General features: G+C 37.2%; 1 protein-coding gene across 1 annotated transcript in view; it reads right to left on the reverse strand.

Annotated features, from left to right (window-relative positions):
• Positions 1-3679: 3679 nt before the first annotated feature.
• The window catches only part of LOC114473661 (aryl hydrocarbon receptor-like), a 69863-nt gene continuing 50723 nt past the window's right edge, over positions 3680-22819 (reverse strand). Inside the window, exons 3-11 of the mRNA XM_028463428.1 lie at positions 17028-17200; positions 15602-15691; positions 15294-15408; positions 14504-14643; positions 14221-14423; positions 12333-12442; positions 9416-9557; positions 7201-8656; positions 3680-4298 (exon numbers count right to left, since the gene is read on the reverse strand). Of these exons, the coding sequence (XP_028319229.1) occupies positions 4212-4298; positions 7201-8656; positions 9416-9557; positions 12333-12442; positions 14221-14423; positions 14504-14643; positions 15294-15408; positions 15602-15691; positions 17028-17200 (2516 nt within the window). The 3' untranslated portion in view covers positions 3680-4211. The remainder of the gene's footprint in view (positions 4299-7200; positions 8657-9415; positions 9558-12332; positions 12443-14220; positions 14424-14503; positions 14644-15293; positions 15409-15601; positions 15692-17027; positions 17201-22819) is intronic.

Consider the following 22819-nt stretch of genomic DNA (forward strand, 5'->3'; position numbering starts at 1 on the left):
ACAGAAATGTCCACCATGTCTCCTTTGTCGGGGAAGAAATCCTCCATTTTTTTTTAGACACCAAACTTCTTCGAAAATGTTAAAATGTTGACTTTGAAACAAAAGAAGTGAGAAATCACCTCCAGGGAGAAACGTAAAGGCTTATTTCAGGCACTTTAACTCATTCTCATGTTTATTGAACACTAAAGATGTGTTTACCGTGTTTAAAAAACACATTTAAAAATGAAAAAAATAAAATAAATTTGCACTTCTTCACGGAATAAAAATGAAGTCAAAACATGTGCAATATTTTCCAATCGCAGCCTTTTTGTGATTCCAAGATGACAATTGTTTTAGTTTAATGCCAACCTTAAATGTAACTGGTCAGCGGTCATAATGATATGGTTGATGATGTAGTGAAAAGTATTTAGATGATTTACTAATCTGCTAAAGTAAAGTTATAGAGGAAAGAAACATGAAGAAAAAGATAATATAATTAAATATAGTTCATGTATGAAGACACTTGTATATTTGGTAGTTTTTATTTTATGACTTTATTTAAGAAAAATAAAAAAATGCAACTATTTTTTCACTTGAAAAATAATGAAAAAAAAAATATTTTAACCTAATAAAGAAAAAAAAAGTTTTTCTTTTTCATACCTTCTTTAAAAACTATTTAATTATCTTTTTCTTTTTTTTAAATGTTAACATAAAATAAAGATAATTTGTAGAGGTAGAAAAAAAAAATTTTTGAGAATTTTTTTTTCTTTTTCAACTTAAAAATAGAAGTTTTTGGTTTTTTGCTCTTTAAACAATGTTAGTTTTTTATTGTAAAAGTAAAAAAAGGTACTTTTTCTTTTATGACTTTATTTAAGAAAAAGAAAAAATGCATCTCTATTCATAAAATGTGATTTTTTTTTTTAACGTGAATAATAACAATTTAGAAAAAAAGTGTTTTAACCTAATAAAGAAAAAAATTTTTTTCTAAATATCATGTTAACATAAAATGAAGATAATTTTTTTTAAAAAAGAAAAAAAAGATTTTTTTTCTTAAAACAAAAAAAAAAATGCTTTGTTTTTCTTTTTTTTTTTTACCAAAAAATAGAATTTTTTTTGTTTTTTGCTGTTTTAAAAATTATATTTTCTTCCCGTAAAAGTAAAAAAAAAAAAAAGTTGTTTTTCTTTTTTTCACCTTATCAAAAAATTATCTTTATTGTTTTTGACATTTTCCATTTTTAAAAACATGGCTAAATAAGTGACTTGAGGCACTTTGGGGTGTTTTCCATTCCATTTCCTCTTTGGTTTAATAACGTAGCTGCCTTTGAACGTCTCACGTCGATGGTTACATATGATAATATAAATTAATTTCAGATCTTAAAGAGCTTTGTTTGGGGTTTTTTTTTTTTTTTTAAAAGTGAAATTTGTGCCAACTTCCTTTCTGTCACTAGATTCATTAAAAAGAAGGTTTTTTTGTGCTTTGGCAAGTGACCCACAGTAAAGACTAGTGCAAATAATCTGAATAATTGGCTTTGTGAGGGGAAAGAAGCTGGGGCTGCTATCTAAAAACCATCATTGTGTTGGAAACGGTCCCTTTGTGTCGTCCTTAAGGCACCGTCACTATTTTCTCCCTCTGCGACAACTTAAAAAAAAAAAAGGGAAAAAAGTAACAACATCAAAGAAGAAGACGTGAAGTGTGTTAAATTGTCTTTGAAACACATAGAGAAAGTCACATGGTCCATGTGTTGGGTCTCGGTGTGTTTCTTTGCAGCGAGAGTTTAAATGAAGCTAAAAGAGGATTTGAAAAGGACTAAAAGTAGGTCTGTGTTTTCCTTCCGAGGGTTCCAACGGGAAGCAGGAACTTCTTCTCTTTAGCTCCTCCCCCTGAGGAGTAGGTGGGAGAATCTGTAGTTGTATTTGTTAATTTAGGCTTCAGTGATTCATCATGTGGCTAATAAGCAGCAACCAGCAATGTCTATGTTCTCATTTCATTATTTCACTATGTACTGAGAACATAAATGATAATATACAGTAAGTGTGTGTGTGTGTGTGTGTGTGTGTGTGTGGCGATATATGATAAAAAGCTCGATATTTTTAACTTAATAAAGTCAGACCATAAAGACAATTCTGGGTTAAATTTGCTGATGCAATATTAATCAACAAACAGCTGCACAATAGGAGCCACTTTTCGCTTTTTCTCCTATAAGGGACATCATCATGTGCGATAACAAAAGTATATAATTATATAGACAATATTGTAATTTTCTATATCGCCAAAACAGAAATTGCGATATATCTTGGAATTTCAGATTCATCTTTAGCTTTTCAGGCTAAATGTGAAACTTTTAGTGCTAATTTCAAACCACAATGCTAATATAGCTAGCAAAATGATAGCCAGGGTTGGGGTCAATGATAATTGTATTAAAAAAAAAAAAAAAAAACAGTTGCTGTCATATTCGTAATTAAATTGTAATTGAATTCAGATAATTGACTTTGAAATTATAATTGCCATGAAAATTCTATTAAAAAAAATGGTCAATTATAATTTAACGCAAAACTGGGGAACCATGTTAAATTTCTATACATATGTAGTTAACAATTATTAAAATAAGTTTCAAATCAAGCTTTCGCACATTTTAGCATTTAAAAAAAAATTGTACAGTGCCGGTCGGAAGTATGTATTCATATAGTGGGAGCAGCTTAAGTAGAGTTGTCAATTATGGCCAAATGAGTTTGTGTTTGAAGGTTGGATGTACAAAGAGGTGTACATACTCTGTAGTGTTATAAAGGGGTTTATTTGCTGGTGCAAAATAAAATAGAGTGTGCAATTTCACTGGTTTAATTCTATGGGACATGCACATGACAAATTAAAAAAGTCTGCACCAATGTTTGCTGCAAATTGTTAATAATTCTAATCCCCTGTCCTTAAACCCTCCTTCAGCAAGGAAATCTCAAAACACCCAGTGGGAAAATTAATTACACACATCCAAGATGTGCATTAGGTTATAAAAATGGCGAAAATATTAGCATTTATGACAACGTGTTTGCGGAGAAATGTGAATGTTTTGCTGTTGGCTTTGAGCACAGGCGCCGCTATTGCCAGCCAATAACTTCCGGGAACTATTTGAGTTTATTTCGAACTTCCATTGTCGCAACTGTCTCTCTAAACGGCTGTGTGCGTGCCGCATGTACATTCAAGGTGCGCGTTAAAAAAGTTTCAGGTCGATCAGACATTGCCTCAGGGAGATTTGCGCTCCACACACACACACGCACACAGACGTTCCTTGTATTTATAGATAGAAGATATAAATCTAGTGATATACTGACACAAAAAAGGCTCAGATGTCCACACCATAAATATTAAAACCTATATTTTCAAGGTTAGGAAATAAATTAGATGATGGATATTTGTTTTTAGTGTATTTCACAGTTGATTTAAGACATGAGTCAAAATGGACCCGTTATCATAAGAAATGCTAACAGAAAGCTAACACAAGAATATTAAGTTTTACGGGGTTATTTACAGTATTTAAGGCTCAGTAATTGGGATTAATTGAATTTGAACTTCAGTAATTGAGAACGTAAATGTAACTCACTTTATTGTGGGAAAATAATAATTGTAATTTTAATTGAAATTGGGAAAAAATGCCAGTCACCGTAATCATAATTTAGTTGTAATTGAACATGGATAATTGAAGTCGTAATTATAAATGAAAAATGTAATTGACCCCAACCCTGACTCAGAGTTTATGGATAGACTCAGAGTTTGTTGAACATCCTTTCTGGAATACCCCTCTGGTGTAAAAAAGGGGTGTTTTGTTTGCTTTAAATGGGAGGAGCTTACAGCTCCTCCTTGTGGGGAAGAACTAAATGCAGATTTTAAAGTCTACTTTGTAGCTGCAAACACACCAGTTTACCCTCCCAGTTGTTGCAATCAAAAACCCTGCTTGTCCTTTTGTGTGGAATATTGAGTTAGAAAAGGAGAATGTATGAGGGAGTGGCTGGTTGATCTGCTTAACGTCACCGACTGAGTGGAAGCTTTGTTCCTATCAAACGCTAACCAAAGAATCTCCAGATTCACATCATTGCTTCTTCCATACTTCCTAAACTTTCTGCTCCATGGTTTCCCAACTGAATCCAACAAATGCAGAAGAAGAAGGAGGAGGAGGAGGAGGAGGAGGAGGAGGAGTGCTGTTTCTGCTCTTCTTCAGTCTGCTCTTCTATCTTTGCTTTTTTTATTTGTTCTCAGAGTAGCATGTGTTCCCGTTGGGCAGCGACGGAAATGCAAAGCCGGTGTTCCCCATGGGTGGATGAGTGTTGACCTGTGGGAGACAAAGGTTAGCATTGGCTTATCCTTCAGAGCAGTAACCATGGATACGGTGGTGTCAAAAGGTAATGGAAATAATCATGGCTGTTAATGTCATCACTTTAACTTTTGGTGTGGGTTTTTTTCTGTGTGAATTATTATTTTATTTGTTTTTTTTTTTTGTTTTGTGTTTTTCCTTATGAATTTTTTTTTGAAAAAAAAAAATACAACACAAGAGGATCCCGGAAGCCTGCGTGCAACACTTATACACTGGGAATAAGAACAAAAATACTGATACAAAATCATAATCATAATATCTATTTCGAAAAAAACAGCTTCTCTTTATTGCATTAATGTGCACAAACTGCTGTGCCTCAGCAGCTGAATGTAAAAGAGCAATAGTTTGTATTGGGGTTTTTTTCTGCATAAAATAAATAAATAAATAAACATATATATATATATATATATATTTTATTTTTTTTTTTCCTAAATTAGTTTTTTCTAGTCATTTTTGCTGACATAAAAGCTTTTTTTTAAAAAAAATATATACAATACAAGAGGAGCCCGGAAGCCTGCGTGCAACACATACACACTTGGAATAAGAACAGAAATACTGATACAAAATCATTATATATATATATATATATATATATATTTTTTATTTTTTTTTTTTTTAAATTAGTTTTTTTTAGTAATTTTTGCATATATAAAAGCTTTCTTGAAAAAAAATACAATGCAAGAGGATCCTGGAAGCCTGCGTAACACATCTACACAATGGGAATAGGAATAGGAATAGTTATTTAGAAAAAGAGAGCTTCTCTTTTTTGCATTAATGTGCACAGGCTGCTGTGGCTCAGCAGCTGAATATAAAAGAGCAATAGTTTGTGAGGGGTTTTTTTTCCTGCTAAAATTATTATTGTTTAATTATTTTTTTCTAGTTTTTGTTCCTAATAAAAAACATTTTTGAAAAAAATGTACAATACAAGAGGATCCCAGAAGCCTGCATGCAACACTTATACACTGGGAATAAAAACAGGAATACTGGTACAAAATCATAATTAATAGTTATTTAGAAAAAGAGAGCTTCTATTTCTTGCATTAATGTGCACAGATCGCTGTGACTCAGCAGCTGAATATATAATAGCAATAGTCTGTTGTTTTTTTTTCTGCGCAAAATATATATATGTAATTTAATTAGTTTTTTCTAGTTTTTTTTGCTCATAAAAAAGCTTTTTTGAAAAAAATATACAATACAAGGGGATCCCGAAATCCTGCATGCAACACTTATACACTGGGAATAAGAACAGGAATAGTGATTAAAAAAAAAAAATCATAATTAATAGTCATTTAGAAAAAGAGAGCTCGTCTTTCTTGCAATAATGTGCACAGACTACTGTGCCTCAGCAGCTGAATACAGTATAAAAGAGCAACAGTTTTTTTCTGAAAAGATTCTGCAGTTCTCTCATATTAGTTAGATTGTTAGTGCTCTTTATTTTAATGCACTCTTGTCTTTGTTTTTTTTGTTTTTCTAAAATTAGTACCAGTAATATTTATTGGTTATAAATGACTGGCCTTTAACAAAGCCAATACCTTTGAAGTCTATATGGTTCACACTATATTTTTCACTGTTTTTCTGTGCAACAACAAATTCAGTGTATCGTTTTCAATCAGATTTGGAATTAATGACATCTTTTTATCGTAATAATTTAGATTAATTATGGAATTACTATTTTAGTTCTACCAATGTTTTGTTTTGTTTTCTATTATTCATATCATTAATTAGTTTATAATTTGATCATTTTTTTTATGTCTTATGTTCTTTAAGTTGTTTCGTGAAAAAAAATGTGTTTTATTTGTTTGAACCAAATAATTTAGTACATTTGTTTTAGTTTTTCATACTTGTTAAAACTAATACTCATTTATTATCTAAATGTCAGGATACTTTCACTAAATAATATTATAGGCTTAATGCAACTAATAGACTGATTACATATATGGCCAGTGTTGTCTTTAAATGCGAATTGAACTGAATGGAATTTATTACCATTATTGGTATTTTTCTTTGTATTCTTGTACATCTTAGTCAGTTTTTTTAATTTCTCCAATTCTGTTTAGAATATTGTGTATTTCTAGGAGTCCAAACAGATGGAAGCAACATGATGAAACTGGTATGATTAAGAAATGGGGGTGGGATTACACAAGTCTTTCTTCTTCCCACTCCCTTTTCAGTACACATATTATTACAATTATAAGTGTACATGGATCTTATCTATTTTTTTGAACATCTTTAATTGTTTTTCTCTGTTGGAGTTTGCTTGTACACAAAGAGTCTTTTTGTTCCATTTTGTTTTTTTGATTTTCTTTGTCCCTGCTTGAAAAAAACAAATAAATGAAATGAATGCAGGTTTGGGGTCAATTACATTTTTTAGTTACAATTACGTTTTTAATTACAATTCAATTACGATTATAGTGACCAGCATTTGTTTTTTTCAACAGAAAGTCAATTACAATTGTATGTTTCTCAATTCTCAATTACTAAAGTTCAATTACAATTAATCACTCAATCACCTCAATTACTTGGCTTGAAATAAATAACCAAATAAAAGTTAACCCTCCTCTTGTGTTAGCTTTCTGTTAGCATCTCTTATGCTAATGGATCCAAAATCAGCTGTAAAATGCACAAAAAACAAATATCTATCATCTAGTTTATTTCATATCTGTTGGTTACCTTGTTAGGCTTCCTAATCAATTAAAATATAGCTTTTAATATTTCCGGTGTGGGCGTTTGAGCCTTTTTTTGTGTCAGTATACCCCTAGTTTTAAATTTTTTTAATGTATGAAAAAATGTATGAAAACTTGATATGAAACATATTTTAATAATTGTAATTGACCCCAACCCTAACAGTGGTTGATCTGACCTGTGTCTGGTTGGTGAAGCCCACGTACGGCTGATGCTGCTGCACCAGGAGTCCATTGGAGTTGAGCCCAGCCGCCATTTGACAGGACAGTGCCGCCATGTCTTGATTAGGGTTGGCCGACACGGCCGGCACCGGTTCGCTGGCCGGCAGCGACTGGTAGAAGCAGGAGGGTTTGGAGGCGCATTGGTTGAGGTACAGGCTGTTGACATGCTGCAGTGGCGCTACGTTCCCAAACATACAGCTGTTGGAAGGCTCCAGATTCTGCTGAACCGTAAAGGGAGCCACAGGAGCCTCTAAAGTCCGAATGGGGGGCTGGCTGCTGACGTCTGTGGGAATATTCTGGAATCCCGATATCTGGACCATGGGTCGCTGCTCCAAAGGCCACGACTGTCTTTGAGCGTCTCCGTTCTGCGGCGTGAGCGTGAAGCGGCCTTGTAGGCGGCACGATGGCGTCGCTTTAGAGAAAACGCTGTCGTTTGAAATATTGGAGTTGTACATTTCTACGGCCGGTTTGGAGCTAGACACCGTGGGGGTCCACGGGCCTCCCTGGAAGCTGAAGGCAGGGTCGAAGCATTGATCCGTGCTCTGAGGCGTACGCAGTGGAAGGTGAGTGGGTTGGTTGGCGTGGAGCTGAGGGAGCGGCGTGAGGCTGTTGTTGTTGTTGTGTGTCAGCAGCAAGTTGTGAGTCTGAGGGCAAGAGGTGGAGTTGAAGGCGCTCCCGTCAGCTGGGAGATGATGGAGTCCAACGGAACTCAGTGGAGGGAGGTCCAAGTGGCTCAGTTTGGGCAGCGCCATCAGCTGCTGGTCCTGGTTCTGGTTCTCCAGGCTCCAGCCGAAGCTCTGTTGTTGCTGTTGGGCGTTCTGACTTTGGAGGTCCATGGTGGACAGACACGTCGGGGCACCCTCTGACATTTCCTTCTGCAGCTGCTCTTCCACGTAGGACAGGATGTCGTTGTTCAGGATGTCGTTCAAGTCCTCCGGGAACTCTGCACTGTGGTTCATCTTCAGCAGCGTGCTCTCCCAGCTTTTCAGCTCATCAGAACCCACCTCTAGAACATCCGTCAGGTCTCCGTCTCCCAGGATCTGCTGGAGTGTGTCCATTATGTCCTGAACCGCTCCGTCCACCTTCAGCATCATGCCCTCGTCCGGCTTGGCCGTCATGTCCCCGAGGATGCTGACGGTGGCATGCGTGTCCTGGAAGGCCTGGTCGTTAAGGGCGGACATGGAGCTGGAGCTGCCTGGCTCGCAGTAGGCCGACTGGTCCTGGTTGAGCATGGAGCCCAGTATGGAGTGACTGGACACAGAGTTTTCGTCCAGCTTGGTCTGCTTGGGGGCGGAGCACGGGTCTTGGACGTCCACAGTTGGGAGGGTGTCGTAGAGCATGGCCTCGCCTGTGGTGAAGGTGAACGGCAGCTGCAGTCGGCGGAGGCGGAGCTGCTCCTCCCCCTCCTCGTCACTGAGCCAATCATAAACATTTTCAAATCTTTATTTCACAATTTTGACATTTACTTGGAATCAAAGTGAAGAAAGGGCAACGTAATAAAAAAAACATTCCAACACAATACTAGAATGTTTGCATTTCTTGAAGAAAATGTGGGGATGCAGGTGCTGGCCCGCGCGCACTGCATTAGAATAAGTTAGCATTAGCATCAGCATTTTAGCTAGAATTAACATTAGCTAGCATTAGCATTAACTAACATTAGCACCAACAAAGCATTAGCATTTACCAAGCAATAGCATTAGCCTAGCATTAATCTATCAATAGCATTAGCCTAATATTAGCATTCGCTTGGCAATAGCATTAGCCTAATATTAACATTCACTTATCAATAGCATTAACCTAGCATTAGCTGAATATTAGCAATAAGGTTGAAATGGGTTAAAAAAAAAGTTGTAAAAACTTTAAATGTGTTGCAGGTAGCAGCTGAACATGTTAAAGTTTGGATGGTTTGAATCAGTTGAAGAGTGGCTGGCGATGAAGGGGTTAAAAGTTGAAAAAGCTGAAATTTCCAATAGAAATTAATGAGAAAAAAAAAATGTAATAAGTCAAAAAGTTACCAATTATAAAAGTACAAGCATAAATATCGGCAACTTTCGGAATTTTTCAAGAGCTTATTTGTCAAATTTGGACAAACGGTGTAGGAGGAGTTATTGAAAAAACAGATAACAATAGTGAGGATACCTCCTCCATCCTCACTAATAAAGTCCCACTCACGTCAAAGCTCTCTGTCGGGCCACAATGAAATCTGGTTTCCCCGCTTTGAAGACTACCCGGGCGTTAGCCTGGACCCAAACCCATGTCAACCGTTTGGTCAGCAGACGGAAGAAGGTGAAACCAGTATCACCAGTCTTCATCACTGGGAAAAAGCGAGAGAGAGAAAGAGATCAACATCTATACAAACATATGAAGGATGTGTTGATTTGTTTAACCTCTTAAGCCCCACCCACGTTTCTTCAAAAATCAAATTCCCATAACAAATAACATTTTTCTAAGCTTCTACATGACCGACATGGCTAATTTTTGTTCAGATTGAAGTAGGACCCTTAGTGGTTACAGATGATGTGAAATTTTGGAAATACAGTATATGATACTGAGTGAGAATAAATCATGTATGGACATCAACTGCAGCAAGTTTGGTGATAATAAACAATAGGCTAAAGATACACATGTTTTTGTACAAAAAAAGTTTAGGCGGTAATGTGTCAGTCAAATTGATTCCAATCATTGTTAGTCTTATGTTTGGTCACTAGATGTTGCAATTTGACTTGAAATAAAACCATATCCATTTCTATTCAGGTTTCTGCTGTGCCATGCGTAATGCTATTTTTGGTTCCACTCTTTGGTGCCAATATGAATGTGTCTCGTTCAGCAATGCTTTGAGAAATGAACATTGACACAGTGTTGTAAAGCTGAGAGCCTGTAGAAATTGGTGATATCAAACACTATGGGGGTGGGCTTTAGCGCTGGCCAATCAGAGCCTGGTAAAGGAGGGACCAGTCATTTTACGCACGAGCGCGGTGCACTCATTGGATGGATTTCTTTACTGTAAAATGGCTGGGTATGTGTAATGGTGGTGTTTATATAATGACACAATTTTGATTTATCAATATATGGAGTTTTATGCACATTGGAGCAACTTTTGAAGGTAAGACACCATTTGTCATCATTGCTGACTTTTTCTGGGGTGTATTTTCTGATTTTGTACCCGACCTGTATATCAGTGGGTTCAGCTCAGCCTGTAGATTCACATAGTATCTTGTTACAGAGCTCTGTGTTTATTTTGTGAAGCAGAGGACTGAAAAAGGCTGGGTTTGCGGACTTTTCCCTCTTTGAACATAATAGCCTGGTGTGTGTGCTGTGGTCTTTTGTTCTGAATGTGGGTTGGCTACAGTTTTAGCTGAGTTTCTTAGGATTACGGAGAGGTATAGAATGTATGATTTCATTCATTCTTTACAACATTAAGACCCGTGAGAGTCACAGATGCTGGAGTTGCCCCCACCGGCGGGTCCATTGGGGCTGAAGAGGTTAATATTCTTTGACCATTTTTAATGTTGACTAAAAATATTTACACAATAATCACACGGTTAACTATTCTTGTGTTTTGGACTCAAATATCCAAACTATTTAAAGCTATCAAAATGTTGCTCTCTCAATCTATACCGTCAACGATTTTCTATCTTTCACATTTTTTGAAGTATACTTCCAGTACAATGTGGTTTTTCTATATGGTGTACAACTGGTTAAGACTGACTTAAAGTTGAGCATTTCTCATTTCTTCTTCCTTATTTCCCGAGAAAAAGATAGTTGTTAAGAGACTTTGTAATTAATCAATCGTGATTAATCTAAATTAATCACACAATATTTGACATAAGAAGCAACGTTTTTTTAATTTAAATGGATTTTGGTGTATGAAAACAAATGTGCTTTAACAACAAAATAGTGTTTATTATTTTCATCACTGAGTGTTAAGAATGTTATAATTGCATTCTTCACAAAGCACAAACTTAAAGTTAAATAAGCTACATTCATGGTTTTTTTTGTAAACTTTCCCAAACAAATGTGTTTTTGTGCAATAAAATAAAAAGCAGCACTTGGTGCAGAACATTCCAGAGAACAGTGCAAAATAGTTAGAATATCTGTGGAGATCATGAAATAAACAGAGCAACTGATGAAGATGATGAATTTAGTTTGAAATAGTCTTTTTACATATGTTATGGCAATTTTTATATTCATCATAATATCGTCAAATGTGTGTTCATGTGTACAATTTGTCATGTTTTAATACATGATGACTCCATTACTCTTCGCACTTTTGAACAGCTGAATCATGTTAGATTAAACAGTACAGATCGTATTGTACTCAGTGCAACACAGAGTCTCTGCTGAAGGCCATACACTCCTTCTCCTCACCTCAGGGTGGAACTTTTTCTGTTATCTGTATAAAAGCTTAAGCTGTGAAACTGTTAGTTAGAGTGGGTCTTGCCTTTTTGCTCTGCCACGAGCCTTTTGCCTTTCATTTTTTCAGGATGGAAGCTTCTTTTTTACTCCTTTTTTATTTAATTTTATAATAAATCTTTTTTATAAAATCATCAATGCCTCGCCTGGACTCCATCACTCAACCAGAGCAATAAATCATGTCTCCAAATGAGGTCGACCGCAAATTTGCCATGACACATAGCAGTTGATAAGTTGGGTCAGACGATGCTATCTGTAGCAGTGCTTCTAGCCCCGCCCACATCCTCTACCACTGAGTGGTCGACTGTCTACTACAATCATTTATTATTTTTGTGATGGATTAACTCTTTCTTGCACAATTTTGTTTTCCATTCGGTGTTATTATTATAAACTGAAATCAACGCCCACAAAGCGCAGCAACAACTTCTCCTTGGGTTCTCCTGCTTTTTGTGTTGTGGTTTGTGCATCAGTATTATGGGTATACCAGGAACTCGGAAAATGAATGTTTGGAGTGCAAAATTCCCAGCCTTTAAATGAATACATTTCAGCATTTCACTTGTCATTCACTTGACGTTCCTACTCTTCACTGTAGTGGGTGTTATACGTGTTTATTTGTTCTATTTAAGTGTTTGTAATGTAGCGATGTCTGCGTATAGCTTGAGTGAGGCCGTCTTACTGCGGAGGTGGTTGTCTGCGCAGTACATCATGTCAGCGGCGTGGATGAAGCTGTAACCAGAGCCTTTCATACACAGCTCTATCTCATTGTAGCCCAGGACCATCTTCCCTCTGTGGACGCAAACACCACAGTCACCATCACAAACACCACAGTCACCATCACAAACACCACAGTCACCATCATAGGTTAACGGCCATATCTCAAAAGGGATCATATTTGCGTATTTGGGGAGATACCCCCCCCCCCATAATAGAACAAAACGCAACTGTATTTTTACTTTTAAAGTACGATATATAATAGGTAAGAAAATGATTGTTGTGGTCTCCGGAATTGGTGGCAGGTCTATTATTGAGCGCATTTTAATGATATACCCTGTGGAAGATTTTAGCGATTTATCAAAAACACATAATTGTCAAATAAATTTACTTCAAAACATCTTGTGACGGTTTGGCAGTTTGTGAATGGTTATTGTTGCTATGAATGTTAGGTTCTGTTTTTATGGGTGCCAGCCAGGTTTCCCTCCTGACGTATAGGATATTTGTATTAGTATGAATTTTGTTTTGTCTGTACAGTCGATGAGTTTCCTTTAAAATGTCAAACCTCACTAGGACATATGCTCCTAGACATACACCCTGTTACATATGACATATAGACTGAAAAAAAACAACACACTCAGGAAATGTAATTCTTTACAAGTATATTGAAGTTGTCCACACCAAATAAATATACACACAGACAAGTGAGTGAGTCCTTTGCTCTCCAAAACACATCATACAGCTACAACTCAAATACATCCACAAAGGTCCAGAGGAGTCAGAAGTTCTCACTCCCCCAAATTTCCTTGCTCCACAGCATATCTAAATAAACAGAACTGTGTTTGAAATCATATTCTTTCTTTCAACATGAAATATAAAAATATTAAACATAACGTTTTTACGTACTGCAAAAAAAGTCAATGACGTCACACAGACGGCAGGCGGAAGTGTGAGTTGACTGCACAAAGCAGGCTAGAATAAACATATTCAATATTATTTTAACATACTTCCTTCAATATCATAACAGCAGTAAATAATAATATATGAAATAAAGGAAACACAAAACAAAAGAAACTCACAGACAGTCCAGTGTCTGGTCAGACGTGTACGTGCGGTGTGCGTCTGACGTCAGCGACGCTTTGCAGCTACCAGGAAGCGGTAATGTCTGGGTCTGCGGCTGACTGTTTCCAGCTCTAAAAACTATTTGCGGCAATGATTGGCACCGTGAGTGGATGGACTTCCTCCAGTAAGGACGCAACTGGTGAGGGCCTCGAACAATCCGGTATGCAGTCTCCACGGACACGCTCCGCTCCGACCCAGAAACCGATGCTGCTCCTCCACGGCTCTCTGAGGTATGCCATTTAACTACCGCAGGCAGGAGGCTTGCCCAGCGGAGGAACCGGGGATAAGCGAATAGGCGAGGAGACAGAGATGGGCGTTAGTGTGAGGTCAGAGTAAGAGGCTGAACAGGGGAGTGAACCGGTGGTGTGGGAAAAAAACGAGAAAAATAAGTGACTGATGCTGCAAAGGCATTTTGCAGGTTGTCACAATCTGTTCATGTCATATTTGGTACCAAAATGTCGACAATGATGAGACACATCTTCAACAAAACAATTTGGGCCACGTCTAAATCTATTTTGGATGTCAAATGACAAAAAGTGACAAAATTAAAGTCAAAAATATTTTGCGCAAAATCCTCACCAGTGTATATCACTAAAATGTGCAGAAATACACCCTTGCCACCAATTCCAGAGACCACAACAATCATTTTCTCACTTCTTATGTATCATACTTTAAAAATACAGTTGTGTTTTGTTCTACCATGGTCTATTAGCTCTTCCTCGTCTGAGTACCTGGAGTCGATGCCCATGGGCGTAAAGTCCATCTTGTGTTTGCTCTGAAAAATGAGGGTTTTGGTGCGGATCTCCAGGATGGACGGTGGCTGCAGGGGCGTGGCGATGGCGAACAGGGCGAGTTGCGGAGGAACCAACGTCCCGTCATCTGACACACGGTTCTGGCCGTGCAGGAACTTCAGCCGGCCATGGAAGTTCAGAGCCTTCAGAGGAAATGCACTGAGTGTGGCTGTCCACAGGGGGCACTGCTGTGTGTGTGTGCGTGGGTGTGTGTGTGTGTTACCAGGAAGCCAGAGGAGTTGTCCAGCAGACAGCGGAAACGGCAGCAGAAGTTTCTCTCCAGGAAGGAAGAGTTTTCTGGAGGAATGTCCAGAGGATTGTAGGTGGTGAGATTAGTGCTGACCTCAGCACTGCTATCCTCACCTGCACACAGAGGAATGCACATTTCACTACTTAACCGAGCAGAGCGCAGAGAATTTATAGATATTGTTAGATAAAAAACACAGAAAGAGATGAAAGATGGAAAGAAGTCAATGGGAGAAGTAAACGAGATGCAAAACATTTAATAAAACAGAAAAAGCGGGAAAGAAAACGACAAACAACTTGAAAAGACGAGAGCTTGGTGTGTGTGTGTGTGTGTGTGTGTGTGTGTGTGTGTGTGTGTGTGTGTGTGTGTGTGTGTCAGGCGAGCAAATATAGTGCAACAGACATTACGTTTACACCACAGAGTGCTACTGTAATTTAAGTTCCCAAAACAACAAAAATAAATTTACATTAAAATCACAGAGCAACGCAAAATGACAAAACAAAAACAAAATTACACAAAAACAACAAAATGTACATCAAAAAAAACGAAATGACAAAACAAAAAACAAAAAACAAAATGTACATCAAAAACACAAAACAATAAAATTACACAGAACAACAACACAATTACACAAAAAGAGCAAACAAAATGACACAAATGTACATCAAAAACACACAAAAAAAACCAACAAACTTACACAAAAACAACAAAATTACACAGGACAACAAAAATACACAACATGTGCGTGTGTGTGTGTCTCTCTCACTGGCACTGGCAGAGCCCTCTGTACTGGGTTTGAGGGAAAAGTGCAGTTGCCGTCTGAAAAGCGCTCGGTCGTCTGTGTGGATCAACTCAAAGACGCTCTGATGGACGACGTCCGACTGAAACAAAAGACATTTCAACAAGTGTTGAAAAACACATTCTTAAGATATCTTCACACAAGAAATGCATATATTGTGTACTTTCTACTCATGCTTAGTTCGGACTTAGCCTCACATCTTTATTCTTGGCTAGTTCTCTGTCTTTCCGATCAAAACGCCTCCTGTTCTAATTCTCTGGCCTGGTGTTTTGTACCTGGTGGAAGCCGAGGAAGTCCTGGATGGTTGGAGACGTGTAGAAAACGTAGCCTTCAGCCGTCACCACCAACACAAAGCCGTTCAGCGCCTGCACAAAGACAGAATAAGAACAACATCGTGTCACTTCGAGAGTGGCCAAAAACGAACAAAAAGAGTAGTGAAAAAAGGTTCAAAGTGTCAATATTGGCTTAAAAGTGGCAGAAATGGGGGGAGGGGTTGGTTTAATGTAATTTAAAAAGTAGGAACAATTAGATTAAACTCTTCCCTCGTTTATCGCGGGGGTTACGTTCTAAAAATAACCCGCAATAGACGACATCCATGAAGTAGTTATTCATTATTTTACATGTTTTAGGCTGAAAACCCCTCACCACACACTTTATGCTCTTTTCTCAGACAAAAATTAACATTTCTCTCTTGTTTAAACACTCTCAAAGTTCAAACCTTCGTAGATTTTAAAACATAAACCTGTTTTCAAATATACAGCACTTCAGAGTCACACTGCTAGCGATCAGACACCTGGAGCTGTATGACACGGCTTTTATAACCGGGATCGGACTGGGAAGGATTAGGCGTGGAGGAGAATCAGCGAGGAGGTGGTAGTAGCAGGTAAAAGTTATCTCTGTAGCACTGAGCTAGGATAGCATTAGCCGCTAATCACACCAGCTTTTTTCACTGGTGGTTTATGTTTATGAGAGGAGAAAAAGGAGCGCCGGTGGGGGAATGCAGCATTAGCCACTCAGATCGCAGAACACAATGCACCTTCATACACTGTAAGAAAAATGCAACCAAAATTGCACCGAGGCCATGAAAGGTGAACTGCGATAGAGCGAGGGACTACTGTAACGGGTCCACATATGCGACATAAAGGTGGAAAAGTGGTGGAAAGGGTTTATAAGTGTCAGAAATTTGTTGAAAGTGGAAAGAATGTGCAGAAAAGGCATTGAAATTTGATGGAGAAGTGTCAGAAATGGGAGTAATATCGCAAAAATACATTAAAAGGAGCAAAACTAATATAAGAAAGGGTGATGAAAATAGGTTCAAATATGGCAAGTTTTGGGTAGTTGCAGAAAAAGGGTCAAAATATGCAAAAATGGGCTCAAATTGCTAAGAAAACATTCTTAGTTTCTTGAAGGCATCTGGCGACCCCCTCACAGTGTCTTGCGACCCCAAATGGGGTCCCCACACCAAGGTTTAGAACGCCTGCCCTAAAGAATAGGTATCCATTGAAAGTTGCCTGCAATTTAATGTAAATCATTGTAAATGCTTGTTTTTTTCCTCTAATTATCTAGATTGTTTTACATTTGATTTTCATATGAGGTGTTTATGGCGTACTGTTACACGCATGAAGAGACGTAAAATATAATATCAAACATGGCAAGTGAAAGTGTTTCTAAAAGGATTGATGACGTTTTTGGTCTTTTCACCTGGAGCAGCAGGTCTCCCTCTGAGAAGCTCACACCATCGATGGACGCCACCACAGAAGGAGGAGGAGCAATGGAAGAGGAGGATGAAGGAAGAGGGTTGGGGGCGTTTCCTCCGAACACGAGGGAGCGTTCCCTGGACCAACTGGAGCTGCTCTGACCGGCCTTCATCGTACCTGCAGGAGAAGAAAGAACACATGCTTTGGACTTTTGGACTTTCTGAAGAGGAATTCAGATATGAATGCAGCTTTTACTCCAGCAGACCCTAATAGATCTCTGCCTACAGTATCAATTATATAACAAAAATGAAAAAAATCAAAATCGTCATTAAAAAAAAATGTAAAAATAAAAATAAATTAATAAATAAAAAACAAAAACAATTAAAAAAACAAATACAGAGCAATGGACATTACATTTACACCACTGAGTGCGACTGTAATAAATAAAATAAATAAATAAAATGAAAAAAAAAAAAAATAGAACAATGAACATACTGTAATTTAAGCTCCCAAAACAACAAAAATAAATTTACATTAAAAACACAGAGCAACGGCAAAATGACACAAAACAACAACAAAATGACACAAAACAACAACTACGGTTGGGCACCGAGAACCGGTTCCAAATAGGAACCGGTTTCTAACGTCCGGTTAGGGCTGGGCGATATGGCCTTTTATAAATACCGCGATATTTTTAGGCCATGTCACGATACACGATATATATCTCGATATTTTGCATTACCCTTGAATTAACACTTTGATGCACAAAATCACACCAGTATGATGATTCTATATGTCTACATTAAAACATTCTTGATCATACTGCATTAATATATGCCAATTTTAAACTTTCATGCAAAAAAGGGGATATCACAACTAAGTCAAAGTTGACATAACTGTATTTATTAAACAGTGAGTGGCTCAAACATAAAATTGTCAACAGAAAGTGCACGTTCTGTGCAAAATTGTCACAGAGACATTTGAAAACAAGACATTAGTGCAGGATGCAACTCACATGGCATTTCAAAACACAAAATTAAAGTGCACTTTTTGTACATAATGCCACTACAATATTTTAAAAGAAATAGTGCCCTTTTGTGCATGTTGTCATTAAGATGACATTTCAAGACAACACTAAATTTAAGTGCACCTTTTGTGCATAATGCCACTAAGATATTTAAAAAAAAAAAAAAAAAAAGTCCGCGAGATTAACGGTATGGTCATTTTCAACACCGCACAGACTACAAGCTGCGATATATCGAGTATATTCGATATATCGCCCAGCCCTACGTCCGGTTAAATAAAATTAAAAAAAATAAATAAATAAAATAAAAAAAAATATTAGAATAATCTATACAATGGCAGAAGTAAAACAAAGGATGGAGCTAGCAGTGCATATTAATATTAACCTTTACACGATCACAATTTTTGGGCCGATCACCGATCCGATCATATGAATTCAGGTTGTTTTTTTTAGACTGAATTCCTTTAGTACTACCTGATACAGATTCATGGAGAATCAAACAGTATTATGTTTCAGGACCTAAACGCAGCCTTGTGACTGCGAGGGAGTGGAAGAGTTGAATAATTTCCATGCAGGACCTGAACATAACATTTGTTGTCAGAGTGTGTGTGTGTACGTGACCCTTTAACTGTGTATGAATGCGCTGGTTGTTCGACCAGTGTGCAGAGTGAGGGAGCGTGTGTGACCGGAGCAGATCAATTACAAGCTTTATGCCGTTTTTAAATGATTGGCAAAATAAGCATTGCAGCTGTTGAATTAAAACAGAGTCCCATGTTGTACTCAATGACTGCTGTGAAGTAAGGGAGTTAACCCTCAAGCTGAGGATAGCTTCGGCCCCCAGAGCGAAGTTAGACTCCCAGGTTTACAGCGGAGGTGGGGCGCACACACACACACATGCGCTTCTGTGTAAAGCCCAATTAATATCCTGTAATATTATAATCCAGATTTGTACTTCCACGGTAACAATTTAAAAATAACACAATAAATTGAATTTACATTAAAAACACAAAATGACAACAAAGGAACAACAAAATCACACCAAACGACAACAATATCACACAAAAAGACAACACAGATACACAAAATTTACATCAAAAACACAAAATTACACAGAACAACAAAATTATACAAAATGAGAAAACAAAAATACACAAAATTTAAATCAATAACACAAAAGGACAACAAAGATACACAAAATTTAAATCAATAACACAAAAGGACAACAAAGATACACAAAATTTAAATCAATAACACAAAAGGACAACAAAGATACACAAAATTTAAATCAATAACACAAAAGGACAACAAAAATACACAAAATTCCTAAATGATCAAAAATAAAAATTGAAGAAAAGTACAAACAAAAAAAATTTCTTATTCAATCGAAATTATGGAGAAATCAAAAAAAAATTAAAATATTACAATAATCTATACACTGGCAGTGCATATTATTATCCTGTAATATTATAAGAATGCAACAAAAAAAAACTTTAACTGTGTTTAAACTGCCTCCAAAACATGCTTTAAATTACATTTAAAAATAAAAATAACGATTACATTTTTTAAATAAAACAATTCAAAATAATTATATTATAATCTAGATTTTACTTCTTCTGAGTCAAGTGTGTGTGGGGGAATGATGTGTGCACAAGCAGAAGTGGCAATTTTTCAAAATAAAATACTGTGAAGACTAATAAAAATTAGAAAATAGGTTTAATTTTAGAAACTTTATTCTGTCTTCTGCTCCATGGGGGCCAGGTTAAAGAGTCCAAGGAGCCAAACTTGGCGCCCGGGCCTGGAGTTTGACACAAGTGCGTTTGAGGGTTTGGACCTGAAGCCAAACGAGCAGAACAGACTCGACCACAGAAATCCACGCTGTGTGAGGCGGAAGACAGAGAGTTGATGGGCTGCAGTGGAAACTGGCAGCAATGGCTTGTGTTTATGGAAGAAAACGATGCGTTTTAAAGCAGGAAACGCATTAAAGTGACGGCTGATTAAATGTGACAATTACAGATCGGAAACAGCTAATGTCTCCAGACCGTCAACAAAGTAAAGCCTCACCAACTCTGTTCAACACCAGAGGGGTATTTTATAAAGCGGGTTATGTTCAAACTCTGAGTATGTTCGGGCTCAAATGAGGGAAACTCTGAGTATCCCATTCCTAAACGCGAGATAAGTTCTTTTCTGAGTATGTCACCATGGCAACATTGTCCGTGAACTAAACCTGCTCGCTGACAGGTTTTATCCAAGAAACCCTGGCTCTGCCCACCTGAACACCGTTTCTGAGCCACTTTCTTTATGGCCAGTGTAACGGGAGGGCTCTATATGCAGCCATCCTATGCTGCTGCCACGTCTCCTCAAACACATTTTATTCATATTATTCCCCGCTCGTCACGTCGCTGAAGCGATAAAGTGATGAAGGGAACAAAAAGCGCTAGTAATCACAGGTGACTTAAGCCACTATAGTCACTGAAATGGCGTTCAGTGTGACCGCACCTTTAGAACAGGCTCATATTCCTCAAACACCGACTTATTTCACCCATCAGGGTGAATAAATCACTCTTTTCCGGGTGGTTACCATGGTAGTTCGTGCAACCTTCAATCCATTGATGATTGCTTTTTATCGCACGCGAGCACGTAAGTAATCCAAGGTTGACCAACTTCAAACCAACTGTAATGGAATCTGATACCCTGAGTTTCCCATCGTGGGGTATGTTGACCCAGAGTTTATTGATTGTCTCAGTTTGTTAACCCTCCTTTATGGAATGCACCTCTGGAAACTTCTTTAAATATGACTAATTATAAGAAAAGCACTTCATTACAAATTAAATGATTGTTTAAAAAACTAAAAACACACCTTAAAATATTAATATATCAAAAAACAAGTTTATTGATTCTAAGTTAAAAAAAAAAAGTTTAATATTTCTTTATAATTTGTCATATAATTATTATTTCCTTTTTATTTAAAACACAAATAAGACAAAGGAAGATCTTTTTAAATTACTATAAACTAATAAAATACCCCAAATAGTGCTGTTAAAGTATTTATATTTAACATATTTAGTGACTGCCCTCTATGGGTTGAAACCAGGCTATTACAATTGAATTTTGCTATTGGCTGAAAACAGTGGTTTGTGACGTTTTGGTTGCTTCTTACATCACAGTTGACTCCACCCCTTTTATAAAAATAGCACCTGTGGACTCTGCAATCTGTGGTGAGTAGGTTGGATTGAGAGAATAGTGAATATTGAGTAGCTTATCTAGCATAGCAAAGATAGTTTTTTGAGATTTAATGGTATAGACTGGGCGTGTCTTACGTACTCCAGGAGCCCCGCCCATAATCAAAGAATTTTTTTAATTTCCTCCATAGGGGCAGGTCAGCAAAAACCAGGGGTTTAGTCACTCTTTAAGCTATCCCTTAAACCTAACTGCTTCCGGGACTCTCTTGAAAAAGAAGACTCTTAAAGCTGCAGTAGGTAACTCTTATAAAAGTGACTTTTTGTCATATTTGCTAAAACCATCTCTATGTAAAGACAGCATTACATATAACTAGTAATTGGTTAAAAATTAAATTAAATTAAATTTAAAAAAAGACAGGCTCATTAAGCCCCGCCTACTACTCCGACTGCAAATTGCCAGAATCCACCGCGACTGAGCAAACACTAGTGGCAACATTTAATACAACCAGCCTTAAAAATGACAGGAATATTTAGAGGCAAACAAATAAAAACGCCCAAAACGCCACTTTTGGTCAAAAAGATGCTCCGAGGTTTAACAAAGAAGAAGTTTTTCATGTCAGTTTTCATCTTTCCAGATAAAACAACTGGTTGTCAAATATGCCTCGTGTTTGTCTCTTGAGTCATTTCACTTTATTCAGTATGACACTGAATGCTAACGTTTACAGATATATACATGGCAATAAAGTCCTCTTATTCTCCTCGTCTCAGTGCGAGTCAAAGGTGTGAGTGTGTTTCTGGGAAAGAGCGTCTGAGCTCAGCAGAAACTCTGTGGATAAATAAACGCGCCCGTCTGCACCGGCAAAGAAAACAGGCTTCCTGCTCTGGAAACGTGAGAGCACATGCTTTCCTCTGGCACGGCCGTAAATCAAGCTGTGCAGCGAGAGAGCCCAAGAAAACTGCCCGAGAGGCGAGAGTTTACCTGAGGGAGGTGGGAAAGCACCGCCTGCTGTCTACAGGAGCACAAAGACACAAACACATACCATCAGTGTTTCAGGCAATGGATGATTCTGACTCACCATCGGAAATGATCAATCAACCATGTCAGGTTTTTCCGAATAGTAACCATTCCATGATCATTGCAAATGAACCCGTAATAAAAAAAAAAAAAAAAAAGATTACAACGGTAAAAATTGAATGACACCAAAAATCAACTAATCCAATATAACAAAAAAATTATCTTGATATTTTTAGGGCATTTCTGGTATTGTGCATATTTTTTTTGTTATGGTTTTGTGTATTTTTCTCTCATTTTGTGTGTTTTTGGAGGCATTTTGAGTATTTTTGCGTTGTACATTTTTCTCCCAAATTGTGTATTTTGATCGGTGTTTACTGTGCTATTACGTCATTTTTGTGTATTTTTGTAGTTGGTGTATTTTTAAGTTTTTTCTATTTTTATGGTTTTGTGTAGTTCTGTGGTGTGTTTCTGGAGTGATTGTGTATTTTTTATTGTTATTTTGTATATTTTTCATTATTTTTCTAATTGCTTTCTGTCTTTTGGGAATACTTTTTGTCCGTGTGTATTTTTGCTATGGT

Source organism: Gouania willdenowi, chromosome 2, assembly GCF_900634775.1.
Source record: "Gouania willdenowi chromosome 2, fGouWil2.1, whole genome shotgun sequence".
In the NCBI taxonomy this organism is placed as follows: Eukaryota; Metazoa; Chordata; class Actinopteri; order Blenniiformes; family Gobiesocidae; genus Gouania; species Gouania willdenowi.